General features: G+C 46.5%; 1 protein-coding gene across 3 annotated transcripts; it reads left to right on the top strand.

The window, feature by feature from the left end:
* The first annotated feature begins 3,720 nt into the window (after positions 1–3,720).
* krcp (kelch repeat-containing protein) lies at positions 3,721–12,061 on the top strand. Of its 3 annotated transcripts, none has more exons than XM_066719054.1 (13): positions 3,721–4,167; positions 4,577–4,744; positions 4,842–4,941; positions 5,204–5,266; positions 5,482–5,785; positions 5,902–6,033; positions 7,194–7,381; positions 7,474–7,670; positions 8,950–9,041; positions 9,273–9,327; positions 9,428–9,525; positions 9,601–9,692; positions 11,581–12,061. In XM_066719054.1, exons 1-13 carry the CDS (start codon positions 4,106–4,108, stop codon positions 11,716–11,718), a joined length of 1,689 nt encoding a protein of 562 aa, XP_066575151.1. In that variant the 5' UTR covers positions 3,721–4,105; the 3' UTR covers positions 11,719–12,061. The 3 variants fall into 3 exon arrangements, with proteins under 3 accessions (XP_066575151.1, XP_066575152.1, XP_066575150.1); XM_066719053.1 differs by having other exon boundaries at positions 3,723–4,167; positions 5,168–5,266; XM_066719055.1 differs by lacking the exon at positions 9,428–9,525 and having other exon boundaries at positions 3,722–4,167; positions 5,168–5,266.
* Positions 12,062–12,760: the final 699 nt, after the last annotated feature.

Here is a 12,760-nt window from a genome sequence, read left to right as displayed (position 1 = left end):
GGTAAAACACGTATATATATATATATATATATATATTAGACACACACATATGTATATACGTGTATGATGCTGTGAATTTGTGTATGTGCGCAAAATGTGCAATGTGCACGCAAAGATTCCAAAGGGGCTACGGCCTGAATGCAAACGCCGGTTAATAAATACATTGCATTAATAATAATAATAATAATAATAATAATAATAATAATAATAATAATTGCACAATGCAAAGAAAAACAATAGCAACACGCTTGACTTACGTTAAGAACGGCTCTCACGACAGATCTTCATCTTGGCGTGCTGTGGTGGTCCCGGCGTTAGAGAGGCACACGTCCCGAGCGAGGCGGCTGCATGCACACACGTCCGTCCTGCACATGAGACCCCCCGCACGCGTGTACGGGCCCCTCAGCCATGCGTGGAAAGACACTGTCCGACAACCCCAGGGTCCAGGCGGAGCGCAGAGGCCGGCATCAGCGACGGAGTTAGCGGCGCAGAATAACTCCCATCCCACCCTATACCGCGACTGAACGTCCTCCCCCCAGCGCGGCTACGAGTATGTAGACACAGAAGAGAGGGAGAGAGGGATGGAGAAAGTGTGTGTCTGTGTGTGTGTGTTTGGATGAGAAGGGGGTGGGGGGGTTGCCAGCGGGTGACATCATCCGGAGCCAATGAGAAAGCGGATTCCCGCAGAACGCTGGCAGTGTTCTATTTTTTTGTCTTAATTTTTCTGTTTTTTGTTTGTTGCCCACAGTCCGCCTCGCCACACGTGACGAGTCGAGTGTCAGATTCGATCCCCGGCTCTGAACTGCGAGGACTTCTGACAGCCAGAGAGGGGGAGAGAGGGAGAGAAAGACCGGGTAGCGCTGCTCATGTAGCGACGGAAATAATTATATAACCGAAGACTTGAAATACAGTAGAGATAGAAAGTCAGGGAGGGAGAGAGGGAGATAGGAGGGGGGTTTCGATTGTATCACTGAGCTTTTAATTAAATATTAACCCTCCACCACCATCACCACTGCCACCTCGATGCTCGGTTACTGTAAAAGAGACCTCCCCCCACCCCCATCCCCACTTTTTGCTCTTTTTCTTTTTTGTTCCTGAATCCATGAATGAGCTGACGTATGCTGGCTGTGTCAGAATATCCCCCCTTCCCCCCACCTGAAATACGGTCCAGTTGCTCAAGACTGCTGGACTGTCCAGTTGCTGCACCTTGGCACTGGATATCTGCCGTCCGCAGAGAAAATACAATGCATTTTATTATTATTATTATTATTAGTAGTAGTAGTATTATTGTTGTTGTTGTTGTTGTTATTGTGAGTGTGTCAGTGGTCGTTTGTCAGTGGGCAGTGTGTGTGTGTGTGTGTGTGTGTGTATGTCAGTGTCAGATTCTATTACATTACCGTCAACGCAGCGTTGACTCTGTTTTCTGTATTATCGGGCTTGGAGGGGGTGGGGATTGAGTCATAGTAGCCCCCTGCCTCCTGCAGCAGCACGCAGTCAGGGAATGAACCAGAGAGCCGCCAGGGTCAGAACAGTGTCCAGCAGCGTCCAACCCAAACCTCACTGTGGCAACACTGCACTGAATTGACCACAGCACAGTGACACAAATTGGTGGATTATATACAAATTACACAAATTATATGAATATTATATAACTCAATAGCAGAAAAACAACACAAAACAAAGATTCTCAAATACCAAAACACATGGAATTCAAAGTTTAAGTTAAATTACAAGCATTTCATAAAATACTCGACAAAATGACACAGGTGCCACATTTGGGCTCCAGGGACTGACTGTGTCAGTGCACTACAGTGTATTACAGTGTATTATAAAACACGGCAGCATATTACACTACACTGTGTTATACAACACTACACTACATTTTAATACACTACACTGTCTTATACAAAACTACAGTATATTACAGTACACAGTATTATACACTCACCTAAAGGATTATTAGGAACACCATACTAATACTGTGTTTGACCCCCTTTCGCCTTCAGAACTGCCTTAATTCTACGTGGCATTGATTCAACAAGGTGCTGAAAGCATTCTTTAGAAATGTTGGCCCATATTGATAGGATAGCATCTTGCAGTTGATGGAGATTTGTGGGATGCACATCCAGGGCACGAAGCTCCCGTTCCACCACATCCCAAAGATGCTCTATTGGGTTGAGATCTGGTGACTGTGGGGGCCAGTTTAGTACAGTGAACTCATTGTCATGTTCAAGAAACCAATTTGAAATGATTCGACCTTTGTGACCTGGTGCATTATCCTGCTGGAAGTCGCCATCAGAGGATGGGTACATGGTGGTCATAAAGGGATGGACATGGTCAGAAACAATGCTCAGGTAGGCCGTGGCATTTAAACGATGCCCAATTGGCACTAAGGGGCCTAAAGTGTGCCAAGAAAACATCCCCCACACCATTACACCACCACCACCAGGCTGCACAGTGGTAACAAGGCATGATGGATCCATGTTCTCATTCCGTTTACGCCAAATTCTGACTCTACCATCTGAATGTCTCAACAGAAATCAAGACTCATCAGACCAGGCAACATTTTTCCAGTCTTCAACTGTCCAATTTTGGTGAGCTTGTGCAAATTGTAGCCTCTTTTTCCTATTTGTAGTGGAGGTGAGTGGTACCCGGTGGGGTCTTCTGCTGTTGTAGCCCATCCGCCTCAAGGTTGTACGTGTTGTGGCTTCACAAATGCTTTGCTGCATACCTCGGTTGTAACGAGTGGTTATTTCAGTCAAAGTTGCTCTTCTATCAGCTTGAATCAGTCGGCCCATTCTCCTCTGACCTCTAGCATCAACAAGGCATTTTCGCCCACAGGACTGCCGCATACTGGATGTTTTTCCCTTTTCACACCATTCTTTGTAAACCCTAGAAATGGTTGTGCGTGAAAATCCCAGTAACTGAGCAGATTGTGAAATACTCAGACCGGCCCGTCTGGCACCAACAACCATGCCACGCTCAAAATTGCTTAAATCACCTTTCTTTCCCATTCAGACATTCAGTTTGGAGTTCAGGAGATTGTCTTGACCAGGACCACACCCCTAAATGCATTGAAGCAACTGCCATGTGATTGGTTGGTTAGATAATTGCATTAATGAGAAATTGAACAGGTGTTCCTACTAATCCTTTAGGTGAGTGTATAAAACTATAGTACTACCCTGCAGTATACTGCAGTAGGCGATATTACACTACACTATTATATAACACTACAGGACTACAAATCTGAGCTGATGAGAGTTTTCCTTCTCCAGCTGAACTCACACAGTGGAAAAATCCCCGAGACTGATTAAGCCTTTTAGATGATAACACTATTAGTATGCAAATACGAGCCAATAAGGAAGAGACAGGACAGGTGTGTGATAGGACAGACAAAGTGTCACACGGGAGCAAACAGTGTCATTGCAGGGCAAATATTAAGAGCAGCAATTTCATACAGCAATACAATAATACACATCCAATAATATCACCCAAAACGTCCTGTCACGGGCAGACAAAGGATGATCGAATACTTTTAAATCCAGTTACATTAAAGAAAAGCAGGCATCTGCGCGAACACCTGCACGTCCTCCCTGCTGATTGGCTACCGAGCGTGTTATTGACTTCTGATTGGCTGCCGGGGAGAGGCGGCGAGGAGGAGAGCAGAGCGTTGTGTGGTGTGTGCGCAGTGTGCGCCCCGGGCACAGCGGTCAATAATGTCCCTGCATGGCGATCAGCGGGGGGGACAGGGCCAGTCTCTCGTCAGGACACACACACACACACACACACACACACACACACACACACACACACACACACACACACACACACACACACACTGCTTCTGTTTTTTTAAACCCGCGATTTCCCGCCCTCCTCTCCTCCGGCCCCCTCCTCGCGGCTCCCTCACAGGTCCGCCCGCCCGTCAGTCACGCAGAAGCCCCGCCCAGACTCGGCGCGGTTTGGGATTTGGGAAAGTTGGCGGGAGAGGGAGAGAGAGAGAGTGAGAGAGAAACGGCGGGGCTTTTAAACAGAGATACCGATATTTATTATTATTAATATTACCGTGATCACGGTGCAGGATTATCCCCGGTGTCCGTCCGCGATGCCTGGGCTTCGTGTCTACGCTGTACTCGGGACAGACTTGCCGCCGCGACAGTTGCAGAGGTGAGCGCCCGCAGAGACTCGGTTTATACCCATATTTAGAGAAATAAAATATAAGCATTTCCATATATAAAACGCGTTATATATTCGTTACAATATGCTTGTTTTTAGCGGTTGACCGTGTTCTCTAACACGTATTTTGTGTAGTGGTAGAAGTGAAAGTGCATTTTATTTTTATTCTCCATGCTTTAGTAGCAGAACAAGTGTAGTTTAGTATTTTGCGCGGTATAGTGGTGAAAGTGTATTTTATTTTCAGCATGGTGTGGCAGTGTTGTGTTGCGGTATTGTGCGCACTACAGTACAGTATTTGTCCAGTACATTGTCTGCAGTGTCTGTGCAGTATAGGGCAGTGTGTGGTATATTTGATGTCTGTAAACACAGTGCAATCAATCATGTCTCTCTCTCTGTCCAGGGATATGCAGAGTACCCAGTGGACAGTGTCTCTGCCCTCCTCTCTCCCGGATCAGCTGGTGGTATTCAGTCAGGGGCAGTGGGAGGAGCTGCCCGGGGAAGTTGCTGTGGAGCTGACTGGGCTGGGGGGTGCCACCCTGAGCCTGGGCTCCCTCTCCCCCCATTGCAGGTAGGGTGGTGGTAGGCTACTCTCCTTTGTGTATTTCCGCTGTCTCTCTCCCACTCTCTCCTTTTCTCACTGTCTCTCCCTCCCTGTCTCTCTCCAGGTGTGTGTCGTGGGAGCAGGACCAGTGTGTGGATTGGAAGCGGTGGAAGAGGTGGGCGGGCGGTGCCGGGGTGACGCTCAGAGTACGCCTGGCGGAGGAGGTCTGTATGCGTGCCCCCTTTACTGTAGAGCACCTCAGGGATGAGCTTTGACATGGGAAGTGGTAGGAGACTTCGCTTCTGTGTCTGAGCTGGAGTGGAGGACGACAGACCTAGAGAGAGACAGGTGGACAGAGAGAGGGTGCAGTGTAGTGATGTGATGTGTTGTGTTGTACCGGCTTCAGTGTGTGGTATGGATGTGTTGTGCAGCTGACCTGTCTCAATGCAGGGTGTCTGTGTCTCGGCCCCATCTCCACGGACGCAGGACGGACAGATGGATTCGATGGAGCCCCTGGAGATGCTGACCACAGAGGAACACACTCCCAAAGTCAGGGTCACCTCTCTCTCTTGCTCTCTTTCTCTCCTCTGACCTCATATAATCTCCCCCACCCTCTTAACACAGACATTATTGCTACCCGTCACCTCCCTGTAAATGGCTCAATAACATTCCAATTTGGTAATTCATAATTTTTCATATTTCCAATGGTACGCTTATGCTCAAATTCTTTCTCTCTCTCCCATCTCTTCATCCTGGCCCCCCAGGTGCCTCTGAGCAGCACAACACCTCCTTCAGTCCAGGATGCTCATCGCAAGAGGAAGAGAGGTCACTGTGTGAAGGAAGAGGAGGAGGAGGAGGAGGATGGAGTAGAGAAGCACAGGGAGGCTAAAGGGGGGGCAAGAGGACGGGGCAAGGAGCGGGACCAGGAGAATTTGTGTCCCAACAGTGGCCCCCCCCCGGATCACCGCACCCCCCAGCGCAGAGTCCGACACCGACCCCGCTCCAGCCACGTGCCCCTGTTCACACCTGCCGACACACCACTGAACCCCCCATCACCCAAACACACAGGTCAGTGTGATACTGAGGGAGAGACGGAACAGCAAGGTCTGCAGCTCTGGTCCAGCAGAGAGAGAGTACGGTACCCGTCTTTTGTAATTTAATAATGTCTCTTTTCTGTCGGGCAGTCTCCGAGGGCACTCCTTCAGGTCGCTGGGGTCACAGCCTGTGCCAGGTGGACCCCCAGACAGCCATCCTGATTGGAGGACAGGGTTCTAGAATGCAGTTCTGCAAGGACCCCATGTGGAAGCTGAGCACAGGTGAGTCCCACTGCTGTGGTTAAAGTACGGCGTGCTCTGGACCACGTTTTCCTCTTGAAAAGGAGCCGAGCCCTCTAACGACACGGGCCGTCCATTGACCTCACTCTAGCCACTGTGACATCATCAACCAGCGCCAACCACGAAGCCTTGGTGTGTGTGAGTGTGTGGGTGGTGAAGGAGATGGACAGATTGCAGCACATTCAGAATGTAGTACAGAAAGACAGGAGCTGCAGGCAGACTGGCACAGGCATTGGAGCTCTCTGGTGGGGAGAGGAGGTACTGCAAATCATAATGGATGTGTGGAGTCTTCCTCTCAAATTCAAAAAGCTTTATTGGCATGACTAATGAAAATAACAAAGCAACAATGACAACTGTCAAAAACGATAAACACAAAAGTGACCATCACAACAATAGTAATGACAATAGTGATATTAACACTAATTATATGGGAGTGATATTAACCACTTCAATGCCATGTGTAAAAATGAAAACCTTCCCAGGTAATAGATTTTGAAAATAATGTCAATATGATTAAATTTAAAAAATGAACCAAAATGTTTTTCATTAACCCTTTATGCTCCTGTGTACTACATAACTGTTTTCAGTAGTTTTTGATTGAACAAATAACCATTCAAATGCAATGTAAAGTAAATAAGTTTTTGTTTACTATATAATAAACTTTTGTAATAGCAATAAAGAACAATAAACTTGGGAGGATGCGCTACAAATGTGCTGCAGGGCTCCGCGCAGCACTGTGATGGATTTGACTTGTATTCGGCACTGTTTTCTGAACGTATCTCGTCACAGCACTGTAGCTTTTTCTAAAAACTACGTAAACTACAACTAAGCAAGTGCAACTAATAATAAAACTAGCAATTATAAATCTCTACTTATATACTTGTAGAAGGTGAATGGATTGCAGCAGTAGACAAGACTTCTAGACGTGCACAGGTACATGGAGGCTCTAAACAAGATGCCATTGGATAAAAACGTCACATGATCACCCTCCCCAGTGCACACTGAAGATACACATTGTATAGTATCAGCACTGCCTTTGTGTGTTTTGCTCAGTGGCTGAGATTGTGCAGCTCAAAGGAATGGAATAAGTAGCTGTGTTTTATGAAATATCGTTTTCTCCTCTTCCTCCCCGGGAACCCCAGGCGACCTGTCCTGGGTTGCTGTGGAGACTATAGCGGACGGCCCCACCCCCGACTGCCGGATGGGCCACACTGCGACCTTCGACCCAGAGAAGAAACGCATCTATGTGTTCGGTGGCTCCAAGAACAGGAAGTGGTTCAATGACGTCCATATCCTGGACACGGAGAGCTGGAGGTGGACGATGGTGGAGGTACGACAGTGCAGCGTCAGTGCAGCGCAGAGTCAAACAGTGTGTCTAGTACAGTACAGTGTTAAAATACTATTTGTGCTGTCCCCCCTCAGGCGCAGGGTAAGGTGCCCCCCCTGGCGTACCACAGCTGCAGTGTGTTCCGGGGGGAGCTGTTCGTGTTGGGGGGGGTGTTCCCGCGCCCCCACCCCCAGCCTGACGGCTGCAGTGACTCCCTCTACATCTTCAACCCCGACATGGGCATCTGGTACCAGCCCATTGTCCTGGGCAAACAGCCCGCTCCACGATCCGGGTGAGACTGACGTGCTGACCGACTGAGTGACCGATACAGTGACTGATACACCGACCAACGGACCGCCTCAATGACTGACTGACTGACACACTGACTGATACACCGACAGAAACCCCTTTCACTGAAATACCAGCAAAATGCAGGCAGCATTACACCAGGCATAAATAATAATATTATGCATTTGATTCTGTATTGTTTTGAAAACCTCACAATTAATAAAAATAATTAAAATCAGCTCAGCAGATACTCGCAGTAACGCATTCTACATTGCATTACATGCAACTCCATAGCAGTAAATAAAACAGGAGTTTTCTCATTTGTCATAATAAAGTTGGAACAAAAAAATAAAAATGCAGGCAACGTTTGCCTTCTTTTTTCCTATTGCTCCCCCATTCACACTGGCTTCACACACAAAACAGAGATTGCTGGCATTGCAGGAGACACGGACCGATATTCTGGACGTGTTTGTAACAGTTTGATAATTTCTCTGCTCTGGGCTCATGGTCGCGTAACGAGAGGCATTGTGTGGGTCTTGACACACTGCAGCAAAGTTAAATCAACTCAAATAAATGAGAAAAAAGCATGACATTATATTGTGTGTATATCTACCAAAAGTCTGGGTGTGCAGATCTGCGATTGATTTCTCAAAACAACTTATTTTATTTTTCATTTTTTAAAGTTTGACATTATTGCCTTAAAATCAAATTAAATAACTCGAAACCAACTTCCATCAGTGAACACATTTGCCTGTATAGAGAGATTATATTTTGTATGACTTATTGGTATATAACTTTTGACATACGTGTGACAATAGTTAGCATTACAAACGTCACCAACCTGTTGGTTCATCAATAACACTCAGAATTGCTGCATTATTTCCTCCGCCATTTCTCATTAAGGTCATAGTCACAAGATCTTGTTGAAAGGTGGCTTAACCTAGTTGTGTTGTGGTCAAAACACGAAAACGCACCCCTGTTCCGATTGATTACGTCAGTTAGCTACCGCACTGCGTCCACAATGCAAGGGCATGACGAGTCATATGCCGGCATTCTTATTCCTGCTCCATTCACACAGATGCGTTGCAGCAGATTTGCTGTCATTTAGACGAGGTCCTGAGGTGGAGGATTGCTGGTATAGATATACCAGCTTAGACCCTTCCACACAGACTTTGCCGGCAACAAAATGCCACGAAAAAAGCTGCATAAGTTTCTGTGTGAATGGGGCTGTACTGACTGACGCACTGACTGACTGACTGACGCACCATCTCTCTCTTTCTCAGTCACTCTGCCTGTGTGATCCAGGGGAGGCTCTATGTGTTTGGGGGCTGGGACACGCCTGTCTGCTTCAATGACACACACATGCTGGACCTAGGTAACATGTCTCCGTCATGCTCCCACATGCATTGGTCTCCACACGTGTCTCACACAGTGTGTGTGATGCTCTGTGTGTGTGTGTGTGTGTGTGTGTGTGTGTGTGTGTGTGTGTGTGTGTGTGTGTGTGTGTGTGTGTGTGTGTGATGTTCTCCATGTCTTTGTGTGTGTGTGTGTGTGTGTGATGCTCTCAGTGTCTCTGTGTGATGCTCTCTGTTTCCCTGTGCTATAGGCCTGATGGAGTTCTCTGCAGTGGAGGTTACTGGAGCGCCCCCTTCCCCTAGGAGGTATGACTGCACAGTATAACCCTGAGGGTGGGGATGGTTGTCGTGGGGAGGGTGGTGGCAGTGGTTTTAATGGTGATGGTGTGGTGGTGATGTGTTTCAGTTGGCATGGCAGCGCGGTGCTCCCTGGCAACAGATTCCTGGTCCACGGCGGGTATGATGGCAACAGCGCCCTGAGTGACAGCTTCATCTTCAACACAGGTGATGGGGGTGAGGACATTGTGACACACATTGTGTGTGACTGTGTCAGTGTGTGACTGTGTAATTGTTCTACAGACAGCAGCTCCTGGGTGACTCTGGTGCAACCCCTGCTCTCGGCCATGCCCCGCGCTGGACACTCCATCATCACCCTGGCAAACACAGCACAGGTAGGCACTGATTCCCCCCACCCCACCACCCATACAAAATTAGATTAAATGAAATACTAAATAATTCAATGACACAATTACTGCCATTGCAGTAAGTTCTGAACTTTATTTTACAATACTTAGCTAACACAACAACTTAAAAAAAACTTTTAAATAAGCATTAATCATCATTAGGCTATGTAATCAATACCTTCCTATTAGGAGATGTACAGAAATGGCATAACAGCGGCAGCAATAAGCAGACCTGTCAACTCTCACACATCTCGTGTCAGACTCGTATTTTGCAAGCCAGTGTTATTGTTTCCTGACATTGTCACAACATTTTATGTTAATTATAATTTCAAATGAACAATGAAGGTTGCGATTTTTTTTTATTTTAATGGAACGCTTGCATATACAATATGTGCATCTCTTGACAATTGTGGCTGAGTTGACGTGTGCACAAGATCTGAATATTTTGCAAATACAGCTGTAACCTGACCGACCCGATTTTTTCTTTTAAAAATTGTATTCAATTATTAATTTTCATTCAATAATAGTTTGTGAGCTGTGACACAAATGCTTTAATGTTAGCGTCCTTATGGCAATGTTTTCCGGTCATAGCGAAATACAAAATGTATTAGACAATCTACCTAATTTAGCTACCTAATTTATACAATGCACTAACGATTTACTTTTCCAAACCACACTCAACTAGACTACTGGTCTGCGCTATATCAAATCCGAAACATACCTGTGCGTTGGTGTTTAAGTGACTGAAAAATAAATTGTTTATAAACAGTAGCAGGCTAGCTATGTAGCTACATAATATGAATTTGTGTGTTGACGTCCCCTTTCCTTTTCTGTCATTGCTAGCGTCACAGAAGGGTGTTTGGCTTTTAGGTGGTTTAACATACCAGCTGTAGATTTGTGGTAGTTTAATTGCACTGCACATATTCTATACATAAGTGTTTTCATTTACTTAAGAAGAATTTCCTTGCAGTACTTTTCTGTGAAGAAGCGCTCATTAGCCAAGGTACGTCCTACTTTAACCAATCGCAGTCAATAAATCAATAACAAATCCCACCCACCTGTCAATCTTCATTACCACTACATAGAGAGCCAATCAACAGTACAGACTTGAAAATAAAATCAATATATACTCTTTTTTTTTTTTTTTACTTTCGAATGTCAGATTCACTTGTCGATATGGCCATCATTAACGAATAGTCGAATGCTCTCATCCTTAGCAGGTTTGCGTGGGAGTGGAACGTGTTTGTGTGGGAATGAGTGTGAGTTTGTGTGGGAGTGAGTATGTGTGTTTGTGTGTACACGCGTGGGAGTGAGTGTGTTTGTGTGTACACGCGTGGGAGTGAGTGTGTGTGTTTTTGTGTACACGCGTGGGAGTGAGTGTGTTTGTGTGTACACGCGTGGGAGTGAGTGTGTGTGTTTTTGTGTACACGCGTGGGAGTGAGTGTGTTTGTGTGTACACGTGTGGGAGTGAGTATGTGTGTTTGTGTGTACACGCGTGGGAGTGAGTGTGTGTTTGTGTGTACACGCGTGGGAGTGAGTGTGTTTGTGTGTACACGTGTGGGAGTGAGTATGTGTGTTTGTGTGTACACGCGTGGGAGTGAGTGTGTGTTTGTGTGTACACGCGTGGGAGTGAGTGTGTGTTTGTGTGTACACGCGTGGGAGTGAGTGTGTTTGTGTGTACACGTGTGGGAGTGAGTATGTGTGTTTGTGTGTACACGCGTGGGAGTGAGTGTGTGTTTGTGTGTACACGCGTGGGAGTGAGTGTGTGTTTGTGTGTACACGTGTGGGAGTGAGTATGTGTGTTTGTGTGTACACGCGTGGGAGTGCACGCTCACATTTGGAATGCTGATGCTGAGACTCTTCTACCGTTTCCTAGGAGACATCGGAATTGGAAGGTCAGGAGGTTCCCGAGCCACGCCCCCACACCCTGCTGCTCTTTGGAGGCGGGGACAACGAGGGCGGTTTCTACTCCGATACGCTGACGCTGGCAATTGACGAGCTGCTCGACCAATAGGCACCCACGACAGCATTTAAAAAATAAAAGATGAATGGCTGTATTTTTGTTGTTCTTATGAAGATGCTTGTTGACTTCCACATGCTTTAGTGGATAACCTTGCAAGTTATTACCTTTATGTATATAAAGTATTCAGCTGGCAAAAAAATATGAATACAGTTGGAGGAAATTTTAAAATGTTATTTCTTTTGAGTGCTGTTTTATACCTTATAAATTCTTATAGGGCAGTCTGTCTCTGCCTGTGAAGCAGTTTTTTCACTTCTGTCATCCCATTGTATTGTACAATCTGAGGTTTTAATGTAAATATGTTGGTTACAGAAAAATAAAAATGAAAATATGCTGAGTGGTTGTTTTTGTTAAGTTTAGTTTAGTTTGATTGTTGCTACACACTGACATGCACACAGAAAAATCACATACTGAGAGACACTCTGAACTGTATTAATGTACTGAGAGAGTCAGTGTTACTATTAATAACTGCAATATCTCTCTCTTTCCCCCCTCCCTCTCTCTGTGTTTGTGTCTCTCAGGCAGCTGTTGAAGGATCCCACGGAACTATAGCGTATAGTGAATTATATGTCGTTTCGCTGAGCGGACAGCAGGTGGCAGCCAGCAGACTATCGCTGGTGTGCAGAACAGCGAGAGAGCACTGCGTGGATTTCACACTGGGAGAGGGGGGGGTCTGCCTGAGTCACAGCAGCACACTGCACGGGCGCCTTGTTTATTTATTTGTTTTTCCGTGGCGTAATCTTGCCCCGAAATCGCACCCAGCCCCTTCCTGCCTTCCTGACGCGTCCCAGAGAGTCGCTCAAGTCTCGGTCAGTTTCAGATTCTTGCCCGAGGACAGCTTATTTAATGAGGCTAATTCAACTGTGCTGTACCGTGTGTGTCCAGGACCAGGGCAGTAGACCCTGCTGTGCTGTGCTGTGCTGTAAGGGGTTTACTGTTAGAGTTCATGTTACTCTCAGGGCACAGCGCAGTGCAGGAGCTGACGTCATGCAGGAAGCCGCGCTGAGAGCAGCAGCTGAAGAGGAACAGCGCGTCA

The sequence above is a fragment of the Amia ocellicauda genome, chromosome 12, assembly GCF_036373705.1.
Source record: "Amia ocellicauda isolate fAmiCal2 chromosome 12, fAmiCal2.hap1, whole genome shotgun sequence".
Taxonomy (NCBI): domain Eukaryota; kingdom Metazoa; phylum Chordata; class Actinopteri; order Amiiformes; family Amiidae; genus Amia; species Amia ocellicauda.
Note: the sequence above shows the minus strand (reverse complement) of the source record. Positions and strands in the feature narration are given on the sequence as shown.

What these genes read in the sequence shown, in the direction of transcription:
- krcp (XM_066719053.1), top strand. Translation starts at nt 4,106, where the DNA reads ATGCCTGGGCTTCGTGTCTACGCTGTACTCGGGACAGACTTGCCGCCG. An exon ending in GAGTACGCCTGGCGGAGGAG is followed by an intron (nt 4,942 to 5,167) that starts GTCTGTATGCGT and finishes GTCTCAATGCAG; the next exon opens with GGTGTCTGTGTCTCGGCCCC. An exon ending in CAGAGGAACACACTCCCAAA is followed by an intron (nt 5,267 to 5,481) that starts GTCAGGGTCACC and finishes CTGGCCCCCCAG; the next exon opens with GTGCCTCTGAGCAGCACAAC.